Source organism: Acinonyx jubatus, chromosome D2 (assembly GCF_027475565.1).
Source record: "Acinonyx jubatus isolate Ajub_Pintada_27869175 chromosome D2, VMU_Ajub_asm_v1.0, whole genome shotgun sequence".
NCBI lineage: Eukaryota > Metazoa > Chordata > Mammalia > Carnivora > Felidae > Acinonyx > Acinonyx jubatus.
The window spans coordinates 67,849,286-67,861,732 of record NC_069393.1 but is presented as its reverse complement, the minus strand read 5'-3'; the positions used below and the strand labels follow the sequence as shown (position 1 = coordinate 67,861,732).

At 42.3% G+C, this 12,447-nt stretch overlaps 1 protein-coding gene across 4 annotated transcripts in view; it reads right to left on the bottom strand.

Moving 5' to 3' along the window:
* Window positions 1-983: 983 nt before the first annotated feature.
* The window catches only part of ACSL5 (acyl-CoA synthetase long chain family member 5), a 45,464-nt gene continuing 34,000 nt past the window's right edge, over window positions 984-12,447 (bottom strand). For all 4 annotated transcript variants that reach the window (XM_015082937.3, XM_027063060.2, XM_015082938.3 and 1 more), the window contains 12 exons: window positions 12,321-12,398; window positions 10,813-10,947; window positions 8,219-8,353; window positions 7,598-7,693; window positions 5,987-6,059; window positions 5,620-5,708; window positions 5,202-5,318; window positions 3,775-3,918; window positions 3,033-3,134; window positions 2,483-2,554; window positions 1,974-2,120; window positions 984-1,251 (listed from right to left, as the gene is read on the bottom strand). In XM_015082937.3, the coding sequence (XP_014938423.2) occupies window positions 1,980-2,120; window positions 2,483-2,554; window positions 3,033-3,134; window positions 3,775-3,918; window positions 5,202-5,318; window positions 5,620-5,708; window positions 5,987-6,059; window positions 7,598-7,693; window positions 8,219-8,353; window positions 10,813-10,947; window positions 12,321-12,398 (1,182 nt within the window). In that variant the 3' untranslated portion in view covers window positions 984-1,251; window positions 1,974-1,979. The remainder of the gene's footprint in view (window positions 1,252-1,973; window positions 2,121-2,482; window positions 2,555-3,032; window positions 3,135-3,774; window positions 3,919-5,201; window positions 5,319-5,619; window positions 5,709-5,986; window positions 6,060-7,597; window positions 7,694-8,218; window positions 8,354-10,812; window positions 10,948-12,320; window positions 12,399-12,447) is intronic.

Here is a 12,447-nt window from a genome sequence, read left to right as displayed (position 1 = left end):
ACAAGTAGAATTATAGAAGTCACCTACTCTGATACTAATTATTTCCAAGGCAGGGAATTTGAGCTCTGGGGGGGGATCAGGCATGTAACAGCACTTGGGAAAGGGCACTTGGGGTCTTGGCAGTGAATAAAACATGACTCTGTCCCATTCTAGTGATAGGTGGGGAGGTGGACAGAGAAGCAAAACGTGCATCACATGGAGCCATTGATTATGAAGAAACCGGGTAAGATGGTCTGATGGAAGGGACCTGAAGCAATTGAGGGGACAATCATGTGCCTCTGGGAGCAGCTTGCATTTTAAGCAGAGGGAATAGCCAGAACAACAGGCGGGGATGTGCCTGGCATGTTTGAGGAATGGGAAGGCAGCCAGTGTGGTTTAGTTGGAATCAGTGAGTTGAGAGGAGAAGAGGTCAAGGAGGTAAAAGGAGCCAGGCCATGGAGGGATCTGTAAGTCAATTCTTGCCTTCCTTTGTTTCAGATACTCAAGAACAGACATTCAGCTTTTCTGGGCTCAGGGTCTAGAAAGACCATCCAGGAACATTCTTCTTACCTCCAGTTAGAGGACAGAAAGGAACACTGTTCAAGTCTACTTAGAACACACCAAAGATGGTAAAAGATGACATGATGAATTATGTGCTTGGTTGGAGTTGGGACTCGGCTGGTATTTATTTTATCATTCATAGCTGTGGGATGAGAAGGCCTGGTTCTCTAGACATTGCCTTCAGTAGCCACCAATCCTGGTTGCATACAAGAATCACCTAGGGACCTTTTGAAAATCCCAATGCCCAGGCTGTACCCCAGACCATTTCAGTCAGAATCCTTAGGGAGGCACCCAGCCATTATTAGTATCTCTTTAAACCCCTCAGGGAATTCTAGTGTGCAGCCCAGTTTGGGAGCCACTAGCTTACTTGACTGTTAAGCGGTCCTTGTCTAAGGCTGATTCTGATTCTCATCACGGTCCGTGAGGAAGCACACCCCACAATGTAAGTGTTTGCAGTGGTTTATTTTAAAGACTTTACAAGTGGAAGCAACATGTGTTGTCTGAGGGTGAGGTACAGCAGGAACTGGAGTCCAGTAAAGATCAGTCAGTTCCTTCCCAGAAGATAAGCCTGTTGTGAAGGCCTCATGCTTGTCCATAGGCCTTTGTTCCCAGTTCAGGAGGCTTTTCCTCAGTGCTAGCTTCATTTACTGGAAAAGTGCACTTGACATAAGTTTAAACTCCTTCCCCTGTAGCTTCTGGCTCAGCAGCAAACTGTAAAGAACAGATTTAGTCACCAGATACTACTGGAGAGAACACTTCATGAACATTCTTTTTGGACAGGTTACAGGCCCACTTTTTTTTAATTCTCCCCAGTCAGAGAAACCAGTAAGTTTAGGAAATGTTCAGTATGATCACACTTCCCTTTTGTTGACAGATGTTAGTGTACACAGAAGTACATAGAAGTTTGTCTCTTAATATTAGTTATAAGAAAAGGTTGACTAAAAATTTCAGTGGTTTTGTGGAATCGTTAGAAAACATGAATTACAAACCACTTTTGAGAGCTTACAGGTCTCTTCGTTTGAACCATCAGAAGGCCTAAGTGTTGGGACTGTCAACAAGTTAGGCTTACTGTAAAACTATAAGGAAGAAGTCATTTTGGCTCTTGAACTAGTGGTCACTTAGGCTAGAGATCGTGGGGGAGGGACAAAGAATGACAAATGGGCCTTGAATAAAGGTATGCTGATAAAAGTAGACCCAAAACCTAAATGTCAGCAATATTTAAGATGGAAAGGACAAATTTGTTTAGTTCAGGGCTGAGCCTTCACATGATAAGTCTCAATATTTTTTAAAAGCCCCAAAACTATGGTTTTTATTAATTTAGTAGGTAAAATAATAGGAGGAAAGACAAAAAATGAAGATAAGATTAGTATTTATCCATAGTCCATACTCCTACAAGGCAGGTTACCACTGAGCCCCGTCCAGCTGCCAAGTACCTTACCCTACTCCTGGATATTTTCATACAGGCTATTGATTTGGGTTTGAAAGTACTTGGCAAGATCTCCGCGCTTTGCTTTCAATGTTGGGGTCAAGAGCCCATTTTCAATGGAAAATGGGTCTGGATGAAGAAAGATGCTTTTGACCTGGAAGAGAAGATACACACACACACGTTTATTAGTAATTCAGACTTTTCTGCAGAGACTTCTGCGTGCTATGTGAAGAACTTTATAAAAGTGGGGTTGATGAAGTAAGGATAAAGACAACAGTAATGCATGCCCATTCCCAAACTGATAATTTGGGAAACGAGAGGGGAGAACGGATAATTGACAGCAAAAAGGACTCTACAAGCAACTATAAAAAGTCACTGCCATTTGTATTTAATGCATTAATGGTACAAAATCTCAAATCAATTCCTTGGGAACTACATTAAAACCCCATTATAAATGCAAACTTTAGAACTTTCTAGTATGACTTGAGATAACTAGACAACCTCAGTAGTACATACCTGTTCAAAGGATTTAAGACCGCTTTCTCTCCCAATTTTCTGCAAGTCTTCTAAAATGGCTTTATTTATAACCTAAGAAGAGAAAACAAGCTTAAAGCATGGCTATTTGAAAAAGAGACCACAAGAAAAGCTAAGCGTGAACCAACTCAAAATGCCTACAAAAGGTCATCAGGGTAAAAGCAGGATATAGGTGTATGTATGTACAAGCACATTTTATGCTTAATAATGCTCAAAAGACTAATGAGAAGGAAAGGCAAATCTAAATGTTAGCAAATTTTCTCTGGATGGTATTTTTTGATTCTCTATTCTCCACATTCATACTTAAAAAGAATAGAGGGTTTTTGCTGTCGTTTGTTTTTAACTCCCCATCCCATCCTATCCTCCTATCTAATAAAACCAGTCAATTTCAGCTACAGCCACCTATCCAAAGTTCAAGAACAGCCAGTCCTTCCAGAGAGGATGGCATCATTGGTGCCTGAGTTGGTGGGGCCTTTACTCTCCCACGGTGGGCCCTGTGGGTATGCATAGAACTTTCTTAAGCAAGACTTACTTGGTTTTTGCACAGTTCTTCAAGGGAGCCTTTAACCCCAAGTTTGGCTACAAAGGAGGGCAGCACTTCTGGGTCAGGAACCACCACTCCCACTAAGGAGGACTGTGGAAGGCAAACCAGGAACAAGAACACGTGAGAGCTAGGATAGCGGTGTCCCACATTGGATGACAACAGCAGGATTATATCTTTGTAATAGACACTTCCCAAGACCTCAGCTCAATATAGTGTCCAACTCTTTTCTCACCATACATTTAAAACCTTCATGGAACTCTGATCCCATTTTCCTACTCAATATCTTTTTACAAAAATGTTCTATTCGATATCGATTACTCAAAAAGAAACAGTGTTCAGCCTGAAGCCTAAAGCATCTGTGGCTTCTTTGCCAACCCTTGCCCACTCCCCAAAAGCTAAGTTTACACACGGTATATGTAGTTTGTAGCTCCAGAGGAACTCCCACTGTAGTGGGAACTAAGTGTGACATGGGGCTGTTTCTTATTAAATGACTACCCATTGGTGTAACCATGACAACAGATGCCATCTGTTTACAGATGCCATCATAGTTAAACCATTTTTGTTTTTTTACATTGTATTGCCTTATTTGAGGGTTGAACTGTGGCTTCATTTCTTCGGTTTTATAAACTCAAATCTTTTCATCCTAAGCCCATTTATACACATTTCCTGTAGCTACAAGAACGGGCATGGCCTGTGCCTGAAAATGGCTAATGTTAAAACAGTATATTACCCGTAAGCTATCCCCGTGCACAAAAACTTGCAACACCGGACTACTCCTGATGTAGATATTTTCTATCTTCTCTGGAGCAATGTATTCTCCTTGGGCCAGCTTGAAAATGTTCTTTTTACGGTCAATGATCTTCAGAGTTCCATTCTATACGAAACAGAAAACAGCATCAGTGTTTTTGAGCCCTAGAAACGATGTCAGTGTAGAGGGGGAAGAAGTCACAGGTATTTTCCTTCTACATCTTGACTTCGCTACAGACTTTTGAGCAAGCTTTCATTTCTCTTTTTTGGCTTTGGGGAAAGGGGAGGGGAGCAGCTTCCAGCAATAACCTATAGTGTTATGTCCTTGTGGAGGGTCCACATGCAACCTCGGAAAACATCCCCAGGACCTGCTGAAGTTGTGTAAATGGTTGCCTCATCTAATGAAGAAGCTTTGCAGCTGTGAGTTTCCAAATAACGTAATTTCCAATTATTCCATTTCCAGAACTCTCAGGAATAGGGAAGGACTTATCTTTTTAAAACGAAATTTTTTTTAATGTTTATTCATTTTCGTGAGAGAGACAGAGACAGAGCATGAGCAGGGAAGGGGCAGAGAGAGGGAGATACAGAATTTGAAGCAGGCTCCAGGCTCTGAGCTGTCAGTACAGAGCCCAACTCAGGGCTTGAACCCACAAACTGGGAGATCATGACCTGAGCCAAAGTTGGATGCTTAACCAACTGAGCCACCCAGGCACCCTGTGGGAAGGAGTTATCTTTCTTAAGACTTTTGAATTAGTTAGATCTCCCCCTCCTTGACTCCCTTCCATGTATCCCTCCTGTTAGATCCTGGAGCAGGCTAAGATAGCTTCATGGTGCTAATCAAGTGAATTATTGTGCTTCGTGAGACTGAAGCAGGGCTGGCGAAGGCTCTCTGACCAGCCACCAGAGGTCATGTGCAGCTTCATTTCTCTGAGCTTATTGGCCTGAGGAGCTTAGGATTTTAGGGATTTAAATTGTAGAACTGGGCAAGTGGCAAATACAATCCACATGATCACAGTCTAAGTAGGACAATAGACTGAACCAACCATGGAACCATCAAGGAGGTTGACTCCAGAAATTAGCCATCAAGTCAGCCTAACAGACATCATCTGGAAGTGACTAATAAGGCTCAGCCTTTGGTAGCGTGGGGACTTTCTCAGAATTATATTTTTGGTCCATGGGAGAGCTGGGTCTAGAACAACAGATCTCCCACCTGCCAGCCTAGGTTCTTCAACTGTATTTTCTTCTCTTTATAATATGAGGATGCCACAAGCCGGGTAGGATTCAGACATAACTCCTCTAAGCTGCCTCAGCTGATTAATCTACTCATATCTCTGCCTGTCTTGCTTATAAGCAGGTAGTTCTCTTCAGTCCAACGACAGAGGCTCCTGGCAATTTTGAAGAAGCACCCACCGGGAGCCAACGACCAATGTCTCCTGTGTGAAGCCAGCCGTCCTCATCCAGAACCTCCTTGGTCTTCTCAGGGTCCTTCAGGTATCCTTGGAATACATTGCTGCCCTTGATGCAGATCTGCACATAAGACAGCACAAGCTGGTAACAGTGGGAAAGGCTGCAACTCCCAGCAGAGGCACTTCACAAAACATCTGCTCCCACCTCCAATCATTTGATGGTTTCCACTACAGCGTGAAGACCACCAAATTTTACTCCCTGTTGTAGGGGATAGGAAAGTGAGACTCAGAGATGTCCATTTCCTTGGTCAAGATCTCAAGTCAAACCCAAGTCTCCTCCTCCTCACAGTTGTGTGCTCTTTTTGACATAAACAGATTTACTATGGATGTCTGGGCATGACTACAGAGCACAACCTACCCACCTCTCCTTCACTGTTCACTGAAAAGTAGTTCATGTCAGGCACATCTTCTAGCTTCACATGATTGCAAGCCAGGGGGACTCCGACGTGGCCTAGAAAACACCACCTTGAATCAGCTGGGAAACCATGAAACAGTGATAATGTCCAGGAATGTTTCTGACTTATTTATGGATTGACTCTAAAACAAGAAAACTGAAAAGTCATCCAGTGCCAATGCTGGATAGCCAAGATAGAAAGGTCTGGACTGAAACTTGAGTTTGGCATTTGCCACATTTGTCCAAAGCACTGAGGTTATCTAACTCAAGCCCTAGTTCCTTTAGAACCCTCCTGCCAACAACTGCATCTCCCACCCAGTAGACAGAGAACCTACCTGATGTCCAGTCTCCAGGTAATGTAAATGTACAGCCAGCAGAACATTCTGTTTGGCCATAAGCTTCAAACACCTGGGGAAACCAAAGTAGGGTTTGAGACTTAAGAGAAAGCATGAGGTGGCAATACCCTGTGGAAAGACATGAGGAAGGCAAGGTCTCTGAGGCTTGGAAGATACTTGGTGTCCTAACACCTTCAATCTGCTGGTCGGGGGCAAACAAGCACATAAGCTACTGCACTGGGGCGGGGTGGGAGGGGGCAGTGAGGGGGCCTGTGATAGGCAGACTTTGTAGAGATGGAGAAGAGGGCATTTCCAGGAAGGGTGTGACAATAGGACCTACGTATCTGTTGGTTTTAGGGGCTGAGGGAAATGAAGTCATTAAGAATGGCCAAGAGGGTGCTAATTTGAAAGAGTAGATGACCTCTAGCCTTGGCCATCAATTAGAATCATTTTTGATGGTGGTTATATACAGAAGGGGACACTATGAGGACACAATGTTTCATTCGTGCCATGAATGTTGGTCAGATGGATGAACTAATTAGCTATTTGGGGGAAAAGAGAGAGAGAGAATGTCTACACCCAAGCACTTGTACTAAGTTCCAGATGGAACACAGGCTTAATTAGGAAAAAGTAAAACGATGAGATTATCAGAAAATAGGAATGAAAGCAGTCTTATGAAATACTGGAGTTAGGAAGTCCTATCTAAGCAATTCAAAAACCACAAATAGAAAAGATGAATCAGTTTGATTATGTAAACATTTGAAACTTTCATATAGCAATACACAAGGCAAAAAGATAAGACTAGGAAAAATATTCACAAAAAAACAAATTACTATATGAACTCTTAGAAGCAATGTGAAAGAGAACTTTATTATCCATTGGCCATTTTTCTAAAAGAAAATAATAGAGTACTTCCTGAAAGAAATACAAGTGCCATTAAGTGATAGAAAAGATGTTCAGTGTTAATGAAAGAACTAGAACTGCAGTGAGACTTTTCACACATCTGCTTGGCTAAGCTTTAAATGACTGGGAAAGCCTGACAATGGCAAGAATGTGGGGGAAATAAGATCTCGTGCATTATTTACAGGACTGTATAAAAAGACAAGATCTTTCTGGAGGGAAGTGTGATAATCTACATTCACATGCGGGGGGAAAAAAAAACCATATATTTTGACCCAGTAGTCCCTACGTGCAGGCATTTAATACCCTAAATTGGTATTTGCATCAATACTAAAGGATACACAAGTATCCTTATCACTTCATTGATTATAACAGTGAAAAAATAGCGACTTAAATGCCCGTCCATAGGAGACTAGTTACTTAGGTACATCCAATAAACTAATAACCATTAAAATGATGCTGGTCTTTATTTGACCAGGACCAATGTTGATGGGGCACTGTTTAACAAGTATTTTAAAACTGATGTCAGTTTATGTAAAGGTACGTATGTATGTATACAGATGCATAAAGAGAAGGCTATTTTCTCTTGACTTTGAGATTTTTGGTGACACTCTCTTTGGTGCTTTTCAGTTGCGTTTTCATTTTTAAAAGAGTGAGCTTTTTGTGTGCACAAGTGAAATAGGCTATTTTCAAAGAAGGTGCTTGGCTTACCGGACATCCTATTGCCGCCCGGAGGAACATCAAAACTGGGCTGGAGATGGGGGCAGCTCCAGTGACCATGAGGCTAACCCTCCCGCCAAGGCTGTCCTGTTCAGGAGAAACAAAAGAGCTGCTGAAACCTATGCCCTTGGCTTCAGTTTCTTCCACTGCAAAATGGGTAGAACAGCCTACCCAGTGTTTTTATAAGAGTTAAACTAGTTAATTTACAAAGCACTTACACTAGGGCATGCCATTGAGGAAAAGCACTTAAAATGTTAGCTTTTATTGTCACTTACATCCCTAGCTGAGACTAGACTTGCAAGTTTTTAAAAATTTCCTCAGATGATTTATGTTCCCAGACGCTTCACATTACTTATAATCTCAACAGACCACCCAAGAGAATAAGACTGTGTGCCAAAACTTAAGAAAATCCATTGTCTACTTTTTGACCAATTTCCTTTAATGACAAAGTTGTCCCAGAGAGACCCCACCTCAAAAGGGGAGTAAACCCAGTAAGTGTGAAAGGATATCCCATTAAAGAGACACTCAGCCATCAGAGAAAAAGCAAAGTATGATAAGCTAGCAGGAAGCCCAGATATTTGCCTGGCTCTTTCCTATACCCAACCAACCTACCTGGATCTTTCCAAAGATGAGCTTGTCCCAGAAACTGTCACGCCTGATGATACCCTTTTTTACTTCACTGAATTTACAGGAAACAGCCAGGTTCAACAAGAACTTCTTCAAGGGTGTCTTGGCTTCATTGTGTACCTGGAAAATGATAGTTCCTCTTAGTTGGAAACCTACTGGAGATACTCACCAAAGCCATTCACCAGTGAGCAAAAGATAGTGCCTTCTTGCTTCATACAGAAGTGACTTTCATGTCATGAACTGCATTGCTAAATAATGATTCCAGAGAATTAGGGCCACACTAAGAAATAAGTGCACCGAGTGTATAGGTACAGAATTCCAGCTCCTCCAGATTCCTTGTCCTTGGCAAACAACTTTGACAGCTGAAATAAGCGTGTCCTCAAAATGTTGTCAACATCTGCCTACCAAATCACCTGGGGGTACTAGATAAAAAACAGCTCAATGGGCAACACCTTTAGGGCTTTGATTAATAGATCAAAGAAAGGCCTAGGAATCTCTCCCTCCTATCTCTCCCTCCCCTTGCCCTATAATGCTTATATACATTAAATATGGAAAAATACCACTCTTCTCTGTAACTAAAGTTTGTTTAACCACACCATACAAAACCCAACAGATTTTTCTATTTATTTATTCCCTTTGGACTTAATTATGGCACCATTTTACCAGCTCATTATTTCCCTAGACTCCCTTACTCTTGCCTCACTGTGACTAATCTATAAACCATGTACCTGCCAAAGGAGAGCTTCAAGTACAACTCGAAGAAATCCCTTACTTCCAAAATGAAATCCTGAACCCCATATTCTGGCTTTCAGGACTCCATCCTACCAGAAGTCAGATTCAAGGAAATCAAAGTTCTTTTCCAGTTCAAAATTGGAAAAGAACTCTCTAGCCATCTTCCATATTTACACTTCCATTTCTAAGCCTTTAGCTAAATTGAGCTATTCATCCTTAGCCCCTAATGCCAACTGTGCTCTAGGTTCTAGGCATCTACTTATGCCTATACCATCATTTTGTCAATATCTCACCACCTCTCTCCGAGATCTACGCTCAAATGTTGCCAGCATCCTGTCATTCCTGATACCTCTTTCAACCTTAAGAGATTTATCTTCATCATTCACAAGGCAACTTCCTCCTAATATATCACTGACAGAGGCTGGAATTTGTAGTCACAGTAATAAAGCCCTTCATTTTTAAAATAAGTTGCAGAGTAAGCTGTGTGTTTAGTATTAACATATCATTAAAAAACTATCAAAAGTAAAAATGTCTAATAACATGAACCAAAACCATAACAGCCGCCAAATCTAATAATTCCATAGCATGCCGACAGCTGTTAGGGTTGTTAACAATTCTGTTAAAACTAGCACTTTCGATATTCAGGGGTCATCTGTGTGCTAGAATGCTGCCTGCCCTATCACCAAAGCCCCAAGATAGTACTGAGATTCACAAGTGTGAAGGGGAATGCTAGAATCTCAGGGGTGGAGTCCAAAGCATGTGCAGAGTGGCCATGTGTTATTTCCTCGGGGATCCCATGTCTATGGAATTGTGAGATGATCAAATATCTGATTAAGAGCCTGTACTCTATTACTATATTGCCTGGGTTCAAATCCCAGTTCCAAGGACTCCCTGGAAAAGCTAGACAATCCAAGACTTGGGTGAGAAACAAAAAAGATAAGCTTGGGACATGTTATGGGGAGTTATGTCAAAAGGACACATGAAGAACTTGATTGGGCTCCCAACTTCGATGGTGGGACAATTTGAACATCAGAAAGAATGACTGAAATGAATTAAGCATACAACTATGCAAATCACGAGTTCAGAATATTACAAATGAAAAATCTTGGTCATTTCTGAAGATCTCTGGGGGCACCAATTCATTATTCTAAAGATTGATAAAGGGAAAGAACACTTGTCACATCTTTCTAGAAGAATCTCAGCTAATGAATGCAGGAGAAATGATTAAATTGAATTAGAAAAATCACCGTGTTGTAAAGTCTAATGAAAAATAGAGCAGCGATCAATGACAAGTAACTACTATGTGACAGTTTGATTCTGGCCCAAACCCTTATTGGTTATGATTCTGGCCAGGTTTTTTTTTTTTTCTTTTCTTTCTTCCTCCTCTCCCCTCCCCAAGGCTCAGTCTCCTCAGCTGGAAGATGGAAATAGTAAGTGTGGATGGGATTTCCTGTGTTTTTGCAAGGATTAGATAGTGGAATGCATATGAAATGTTGCCCATGGGCCTGGTACCTCAGCAAGAAACTCAAGAGCCTGTAGGCATTATGAAACCAGAGTAACAACTCCTCAATAAGTCAGCTTAATTTTGAGGGGCTCTCTAAGTCCCTGACTTGAGCTCATTCTCTGGATCTGGTCCAAACGATCTTATCCACATGAAAGGAGTTTCATTTATTGTGGTTTTTCACAGTTGCATTTGTGAATGTGGCTATTAGGTGGATGCTCATGCGGAGTAGGGGGCGTATGTGGAAAAACTTTCTTAGCAACGTAAAGTCCCTAAAAACCTTAGGCCTAAGCCACAGACCGTTCCTTCATCTCCAGGGCAAGCCCCGCAGAAGCAAGGTTGGCACCTTATCGTAGATTCTGTTGAGTAGTCGAGGCACAGAAGGAAACACTGTGGGCTTCAGAGTTTTCATGTCATCAGGAAGCAACCGAATATCTCCTTGGAAGAAACCGACTTTGGCACCACAAGAGTACACGACAGTCTAAAAGCAAAACCAAAGAGCAGAGCTCAGAGCCAAAGGCCCACTTCATGGTGGCGGGAGGGGGGCTGTCTTGGGCAGAACTGAGGAACTAGGTTGCCATCCACAGGCACTTTTCTCTGTACAGCACCCTCCCCACAAATTTCAGATACCCAGAACTCTGAGAGCCTGTGCCCAAGACAGGTTGGAAACTCATTTCTGCTGAGGTGGCAGGACAGGGAAGACAGACCGTGAGATGGAGGGCCCACCCTATTCCACCTGTAGCTCTGAGTGACAGTTCGAGACACTGTCCTTTGTAAGAGACCGTCCATCATGTAGCACTAAGAAAAACCCTGCCACTGAAACCAGAACATGCCTACAGTTGGAAGACTATCTCAATGTCGGAGGTGTTAGAATGTGAAAAAGTATGCTTATTAGAGTTCATATTTTATTAATCAGATGCCAATACTTTAGCCCAAGGAACTGAATTGTTCATTTTGGCATTTCATGCATCAACAGATAAACTGGTTGAAGAGGTATTTAAGTGAGTAGCAGCGAGGGGATTTTCCATCCATACTACTGCATGTGTTTTGGGAAGGCCAGCACTATTTTCCATTCTCAAATCAGCCCCAGAATTGCCTGACAAGCCTGGAGTCCACTGACAGAAAGGCAGCTCTCTGGCATTCATATGATCCTAACTGGCTCTACCTTGACACATACTGAACATCTTACCCAGATCAAATGTTCCTTCTCTGCACCTTTGTGGGAAACTTCCTTTTCTCTAACCCTAGGTTTTTTTTTTTTTTTAATTTTTAATGTTTATTTATTTTTGAGAGAGAGAGAGAGACATAGAGCATGAGTGGGGGAGGGGCAGAGAGAGAGACACACACACACACACAGAATCCAAAGCAGGCTCCAGGTTCTGAGCTGTCAGCACAGAGCCCAATGCGGGGCTCACCCCCACAAACCGTGAGATCACGACCTGAGCCGAAGTCGAACACTCAACTGACTGAGCCACCCAGGTGCCCCTAACCCTAGATGTTTTAAAAAAATTCTAACCAAAATAAAATGTAAAGGAAGAAACAATATTCCTATCCCAAAATAGAATTGAGAGCAGATAGTAAGCTCCTGGCTATGACGTCACTGGACTCACAGGCCCCTGGGTAAAGGCAGGAGCAACCATTAATTCTGCTGGACATACATAGACACAACTAGAAAGGCTTGCAGCAAGTGAAGTGTAAATGCCAGGGTTAGGACTCAACTGCACCAGCTCCCTGTGTGCTTCTTTCCAATTAGAGAAAGGACCACAAATGTTGTGTAGCTGCCTTTGAAATAAACATGGAACTACTAATCAAGACTGCCTTTTCACATACGTGGTAGGAACATAGGTCACTCACCTGTACAATCCTCTCAAACATATGAGCCAAGGGGAGGTAGGAAATGGACACATCCTCAGTGGTGGGCTTGAAAATACACTATAGATCAGAACAAGAAAGAGACACCATTGGATTAGTGCTAACTTTC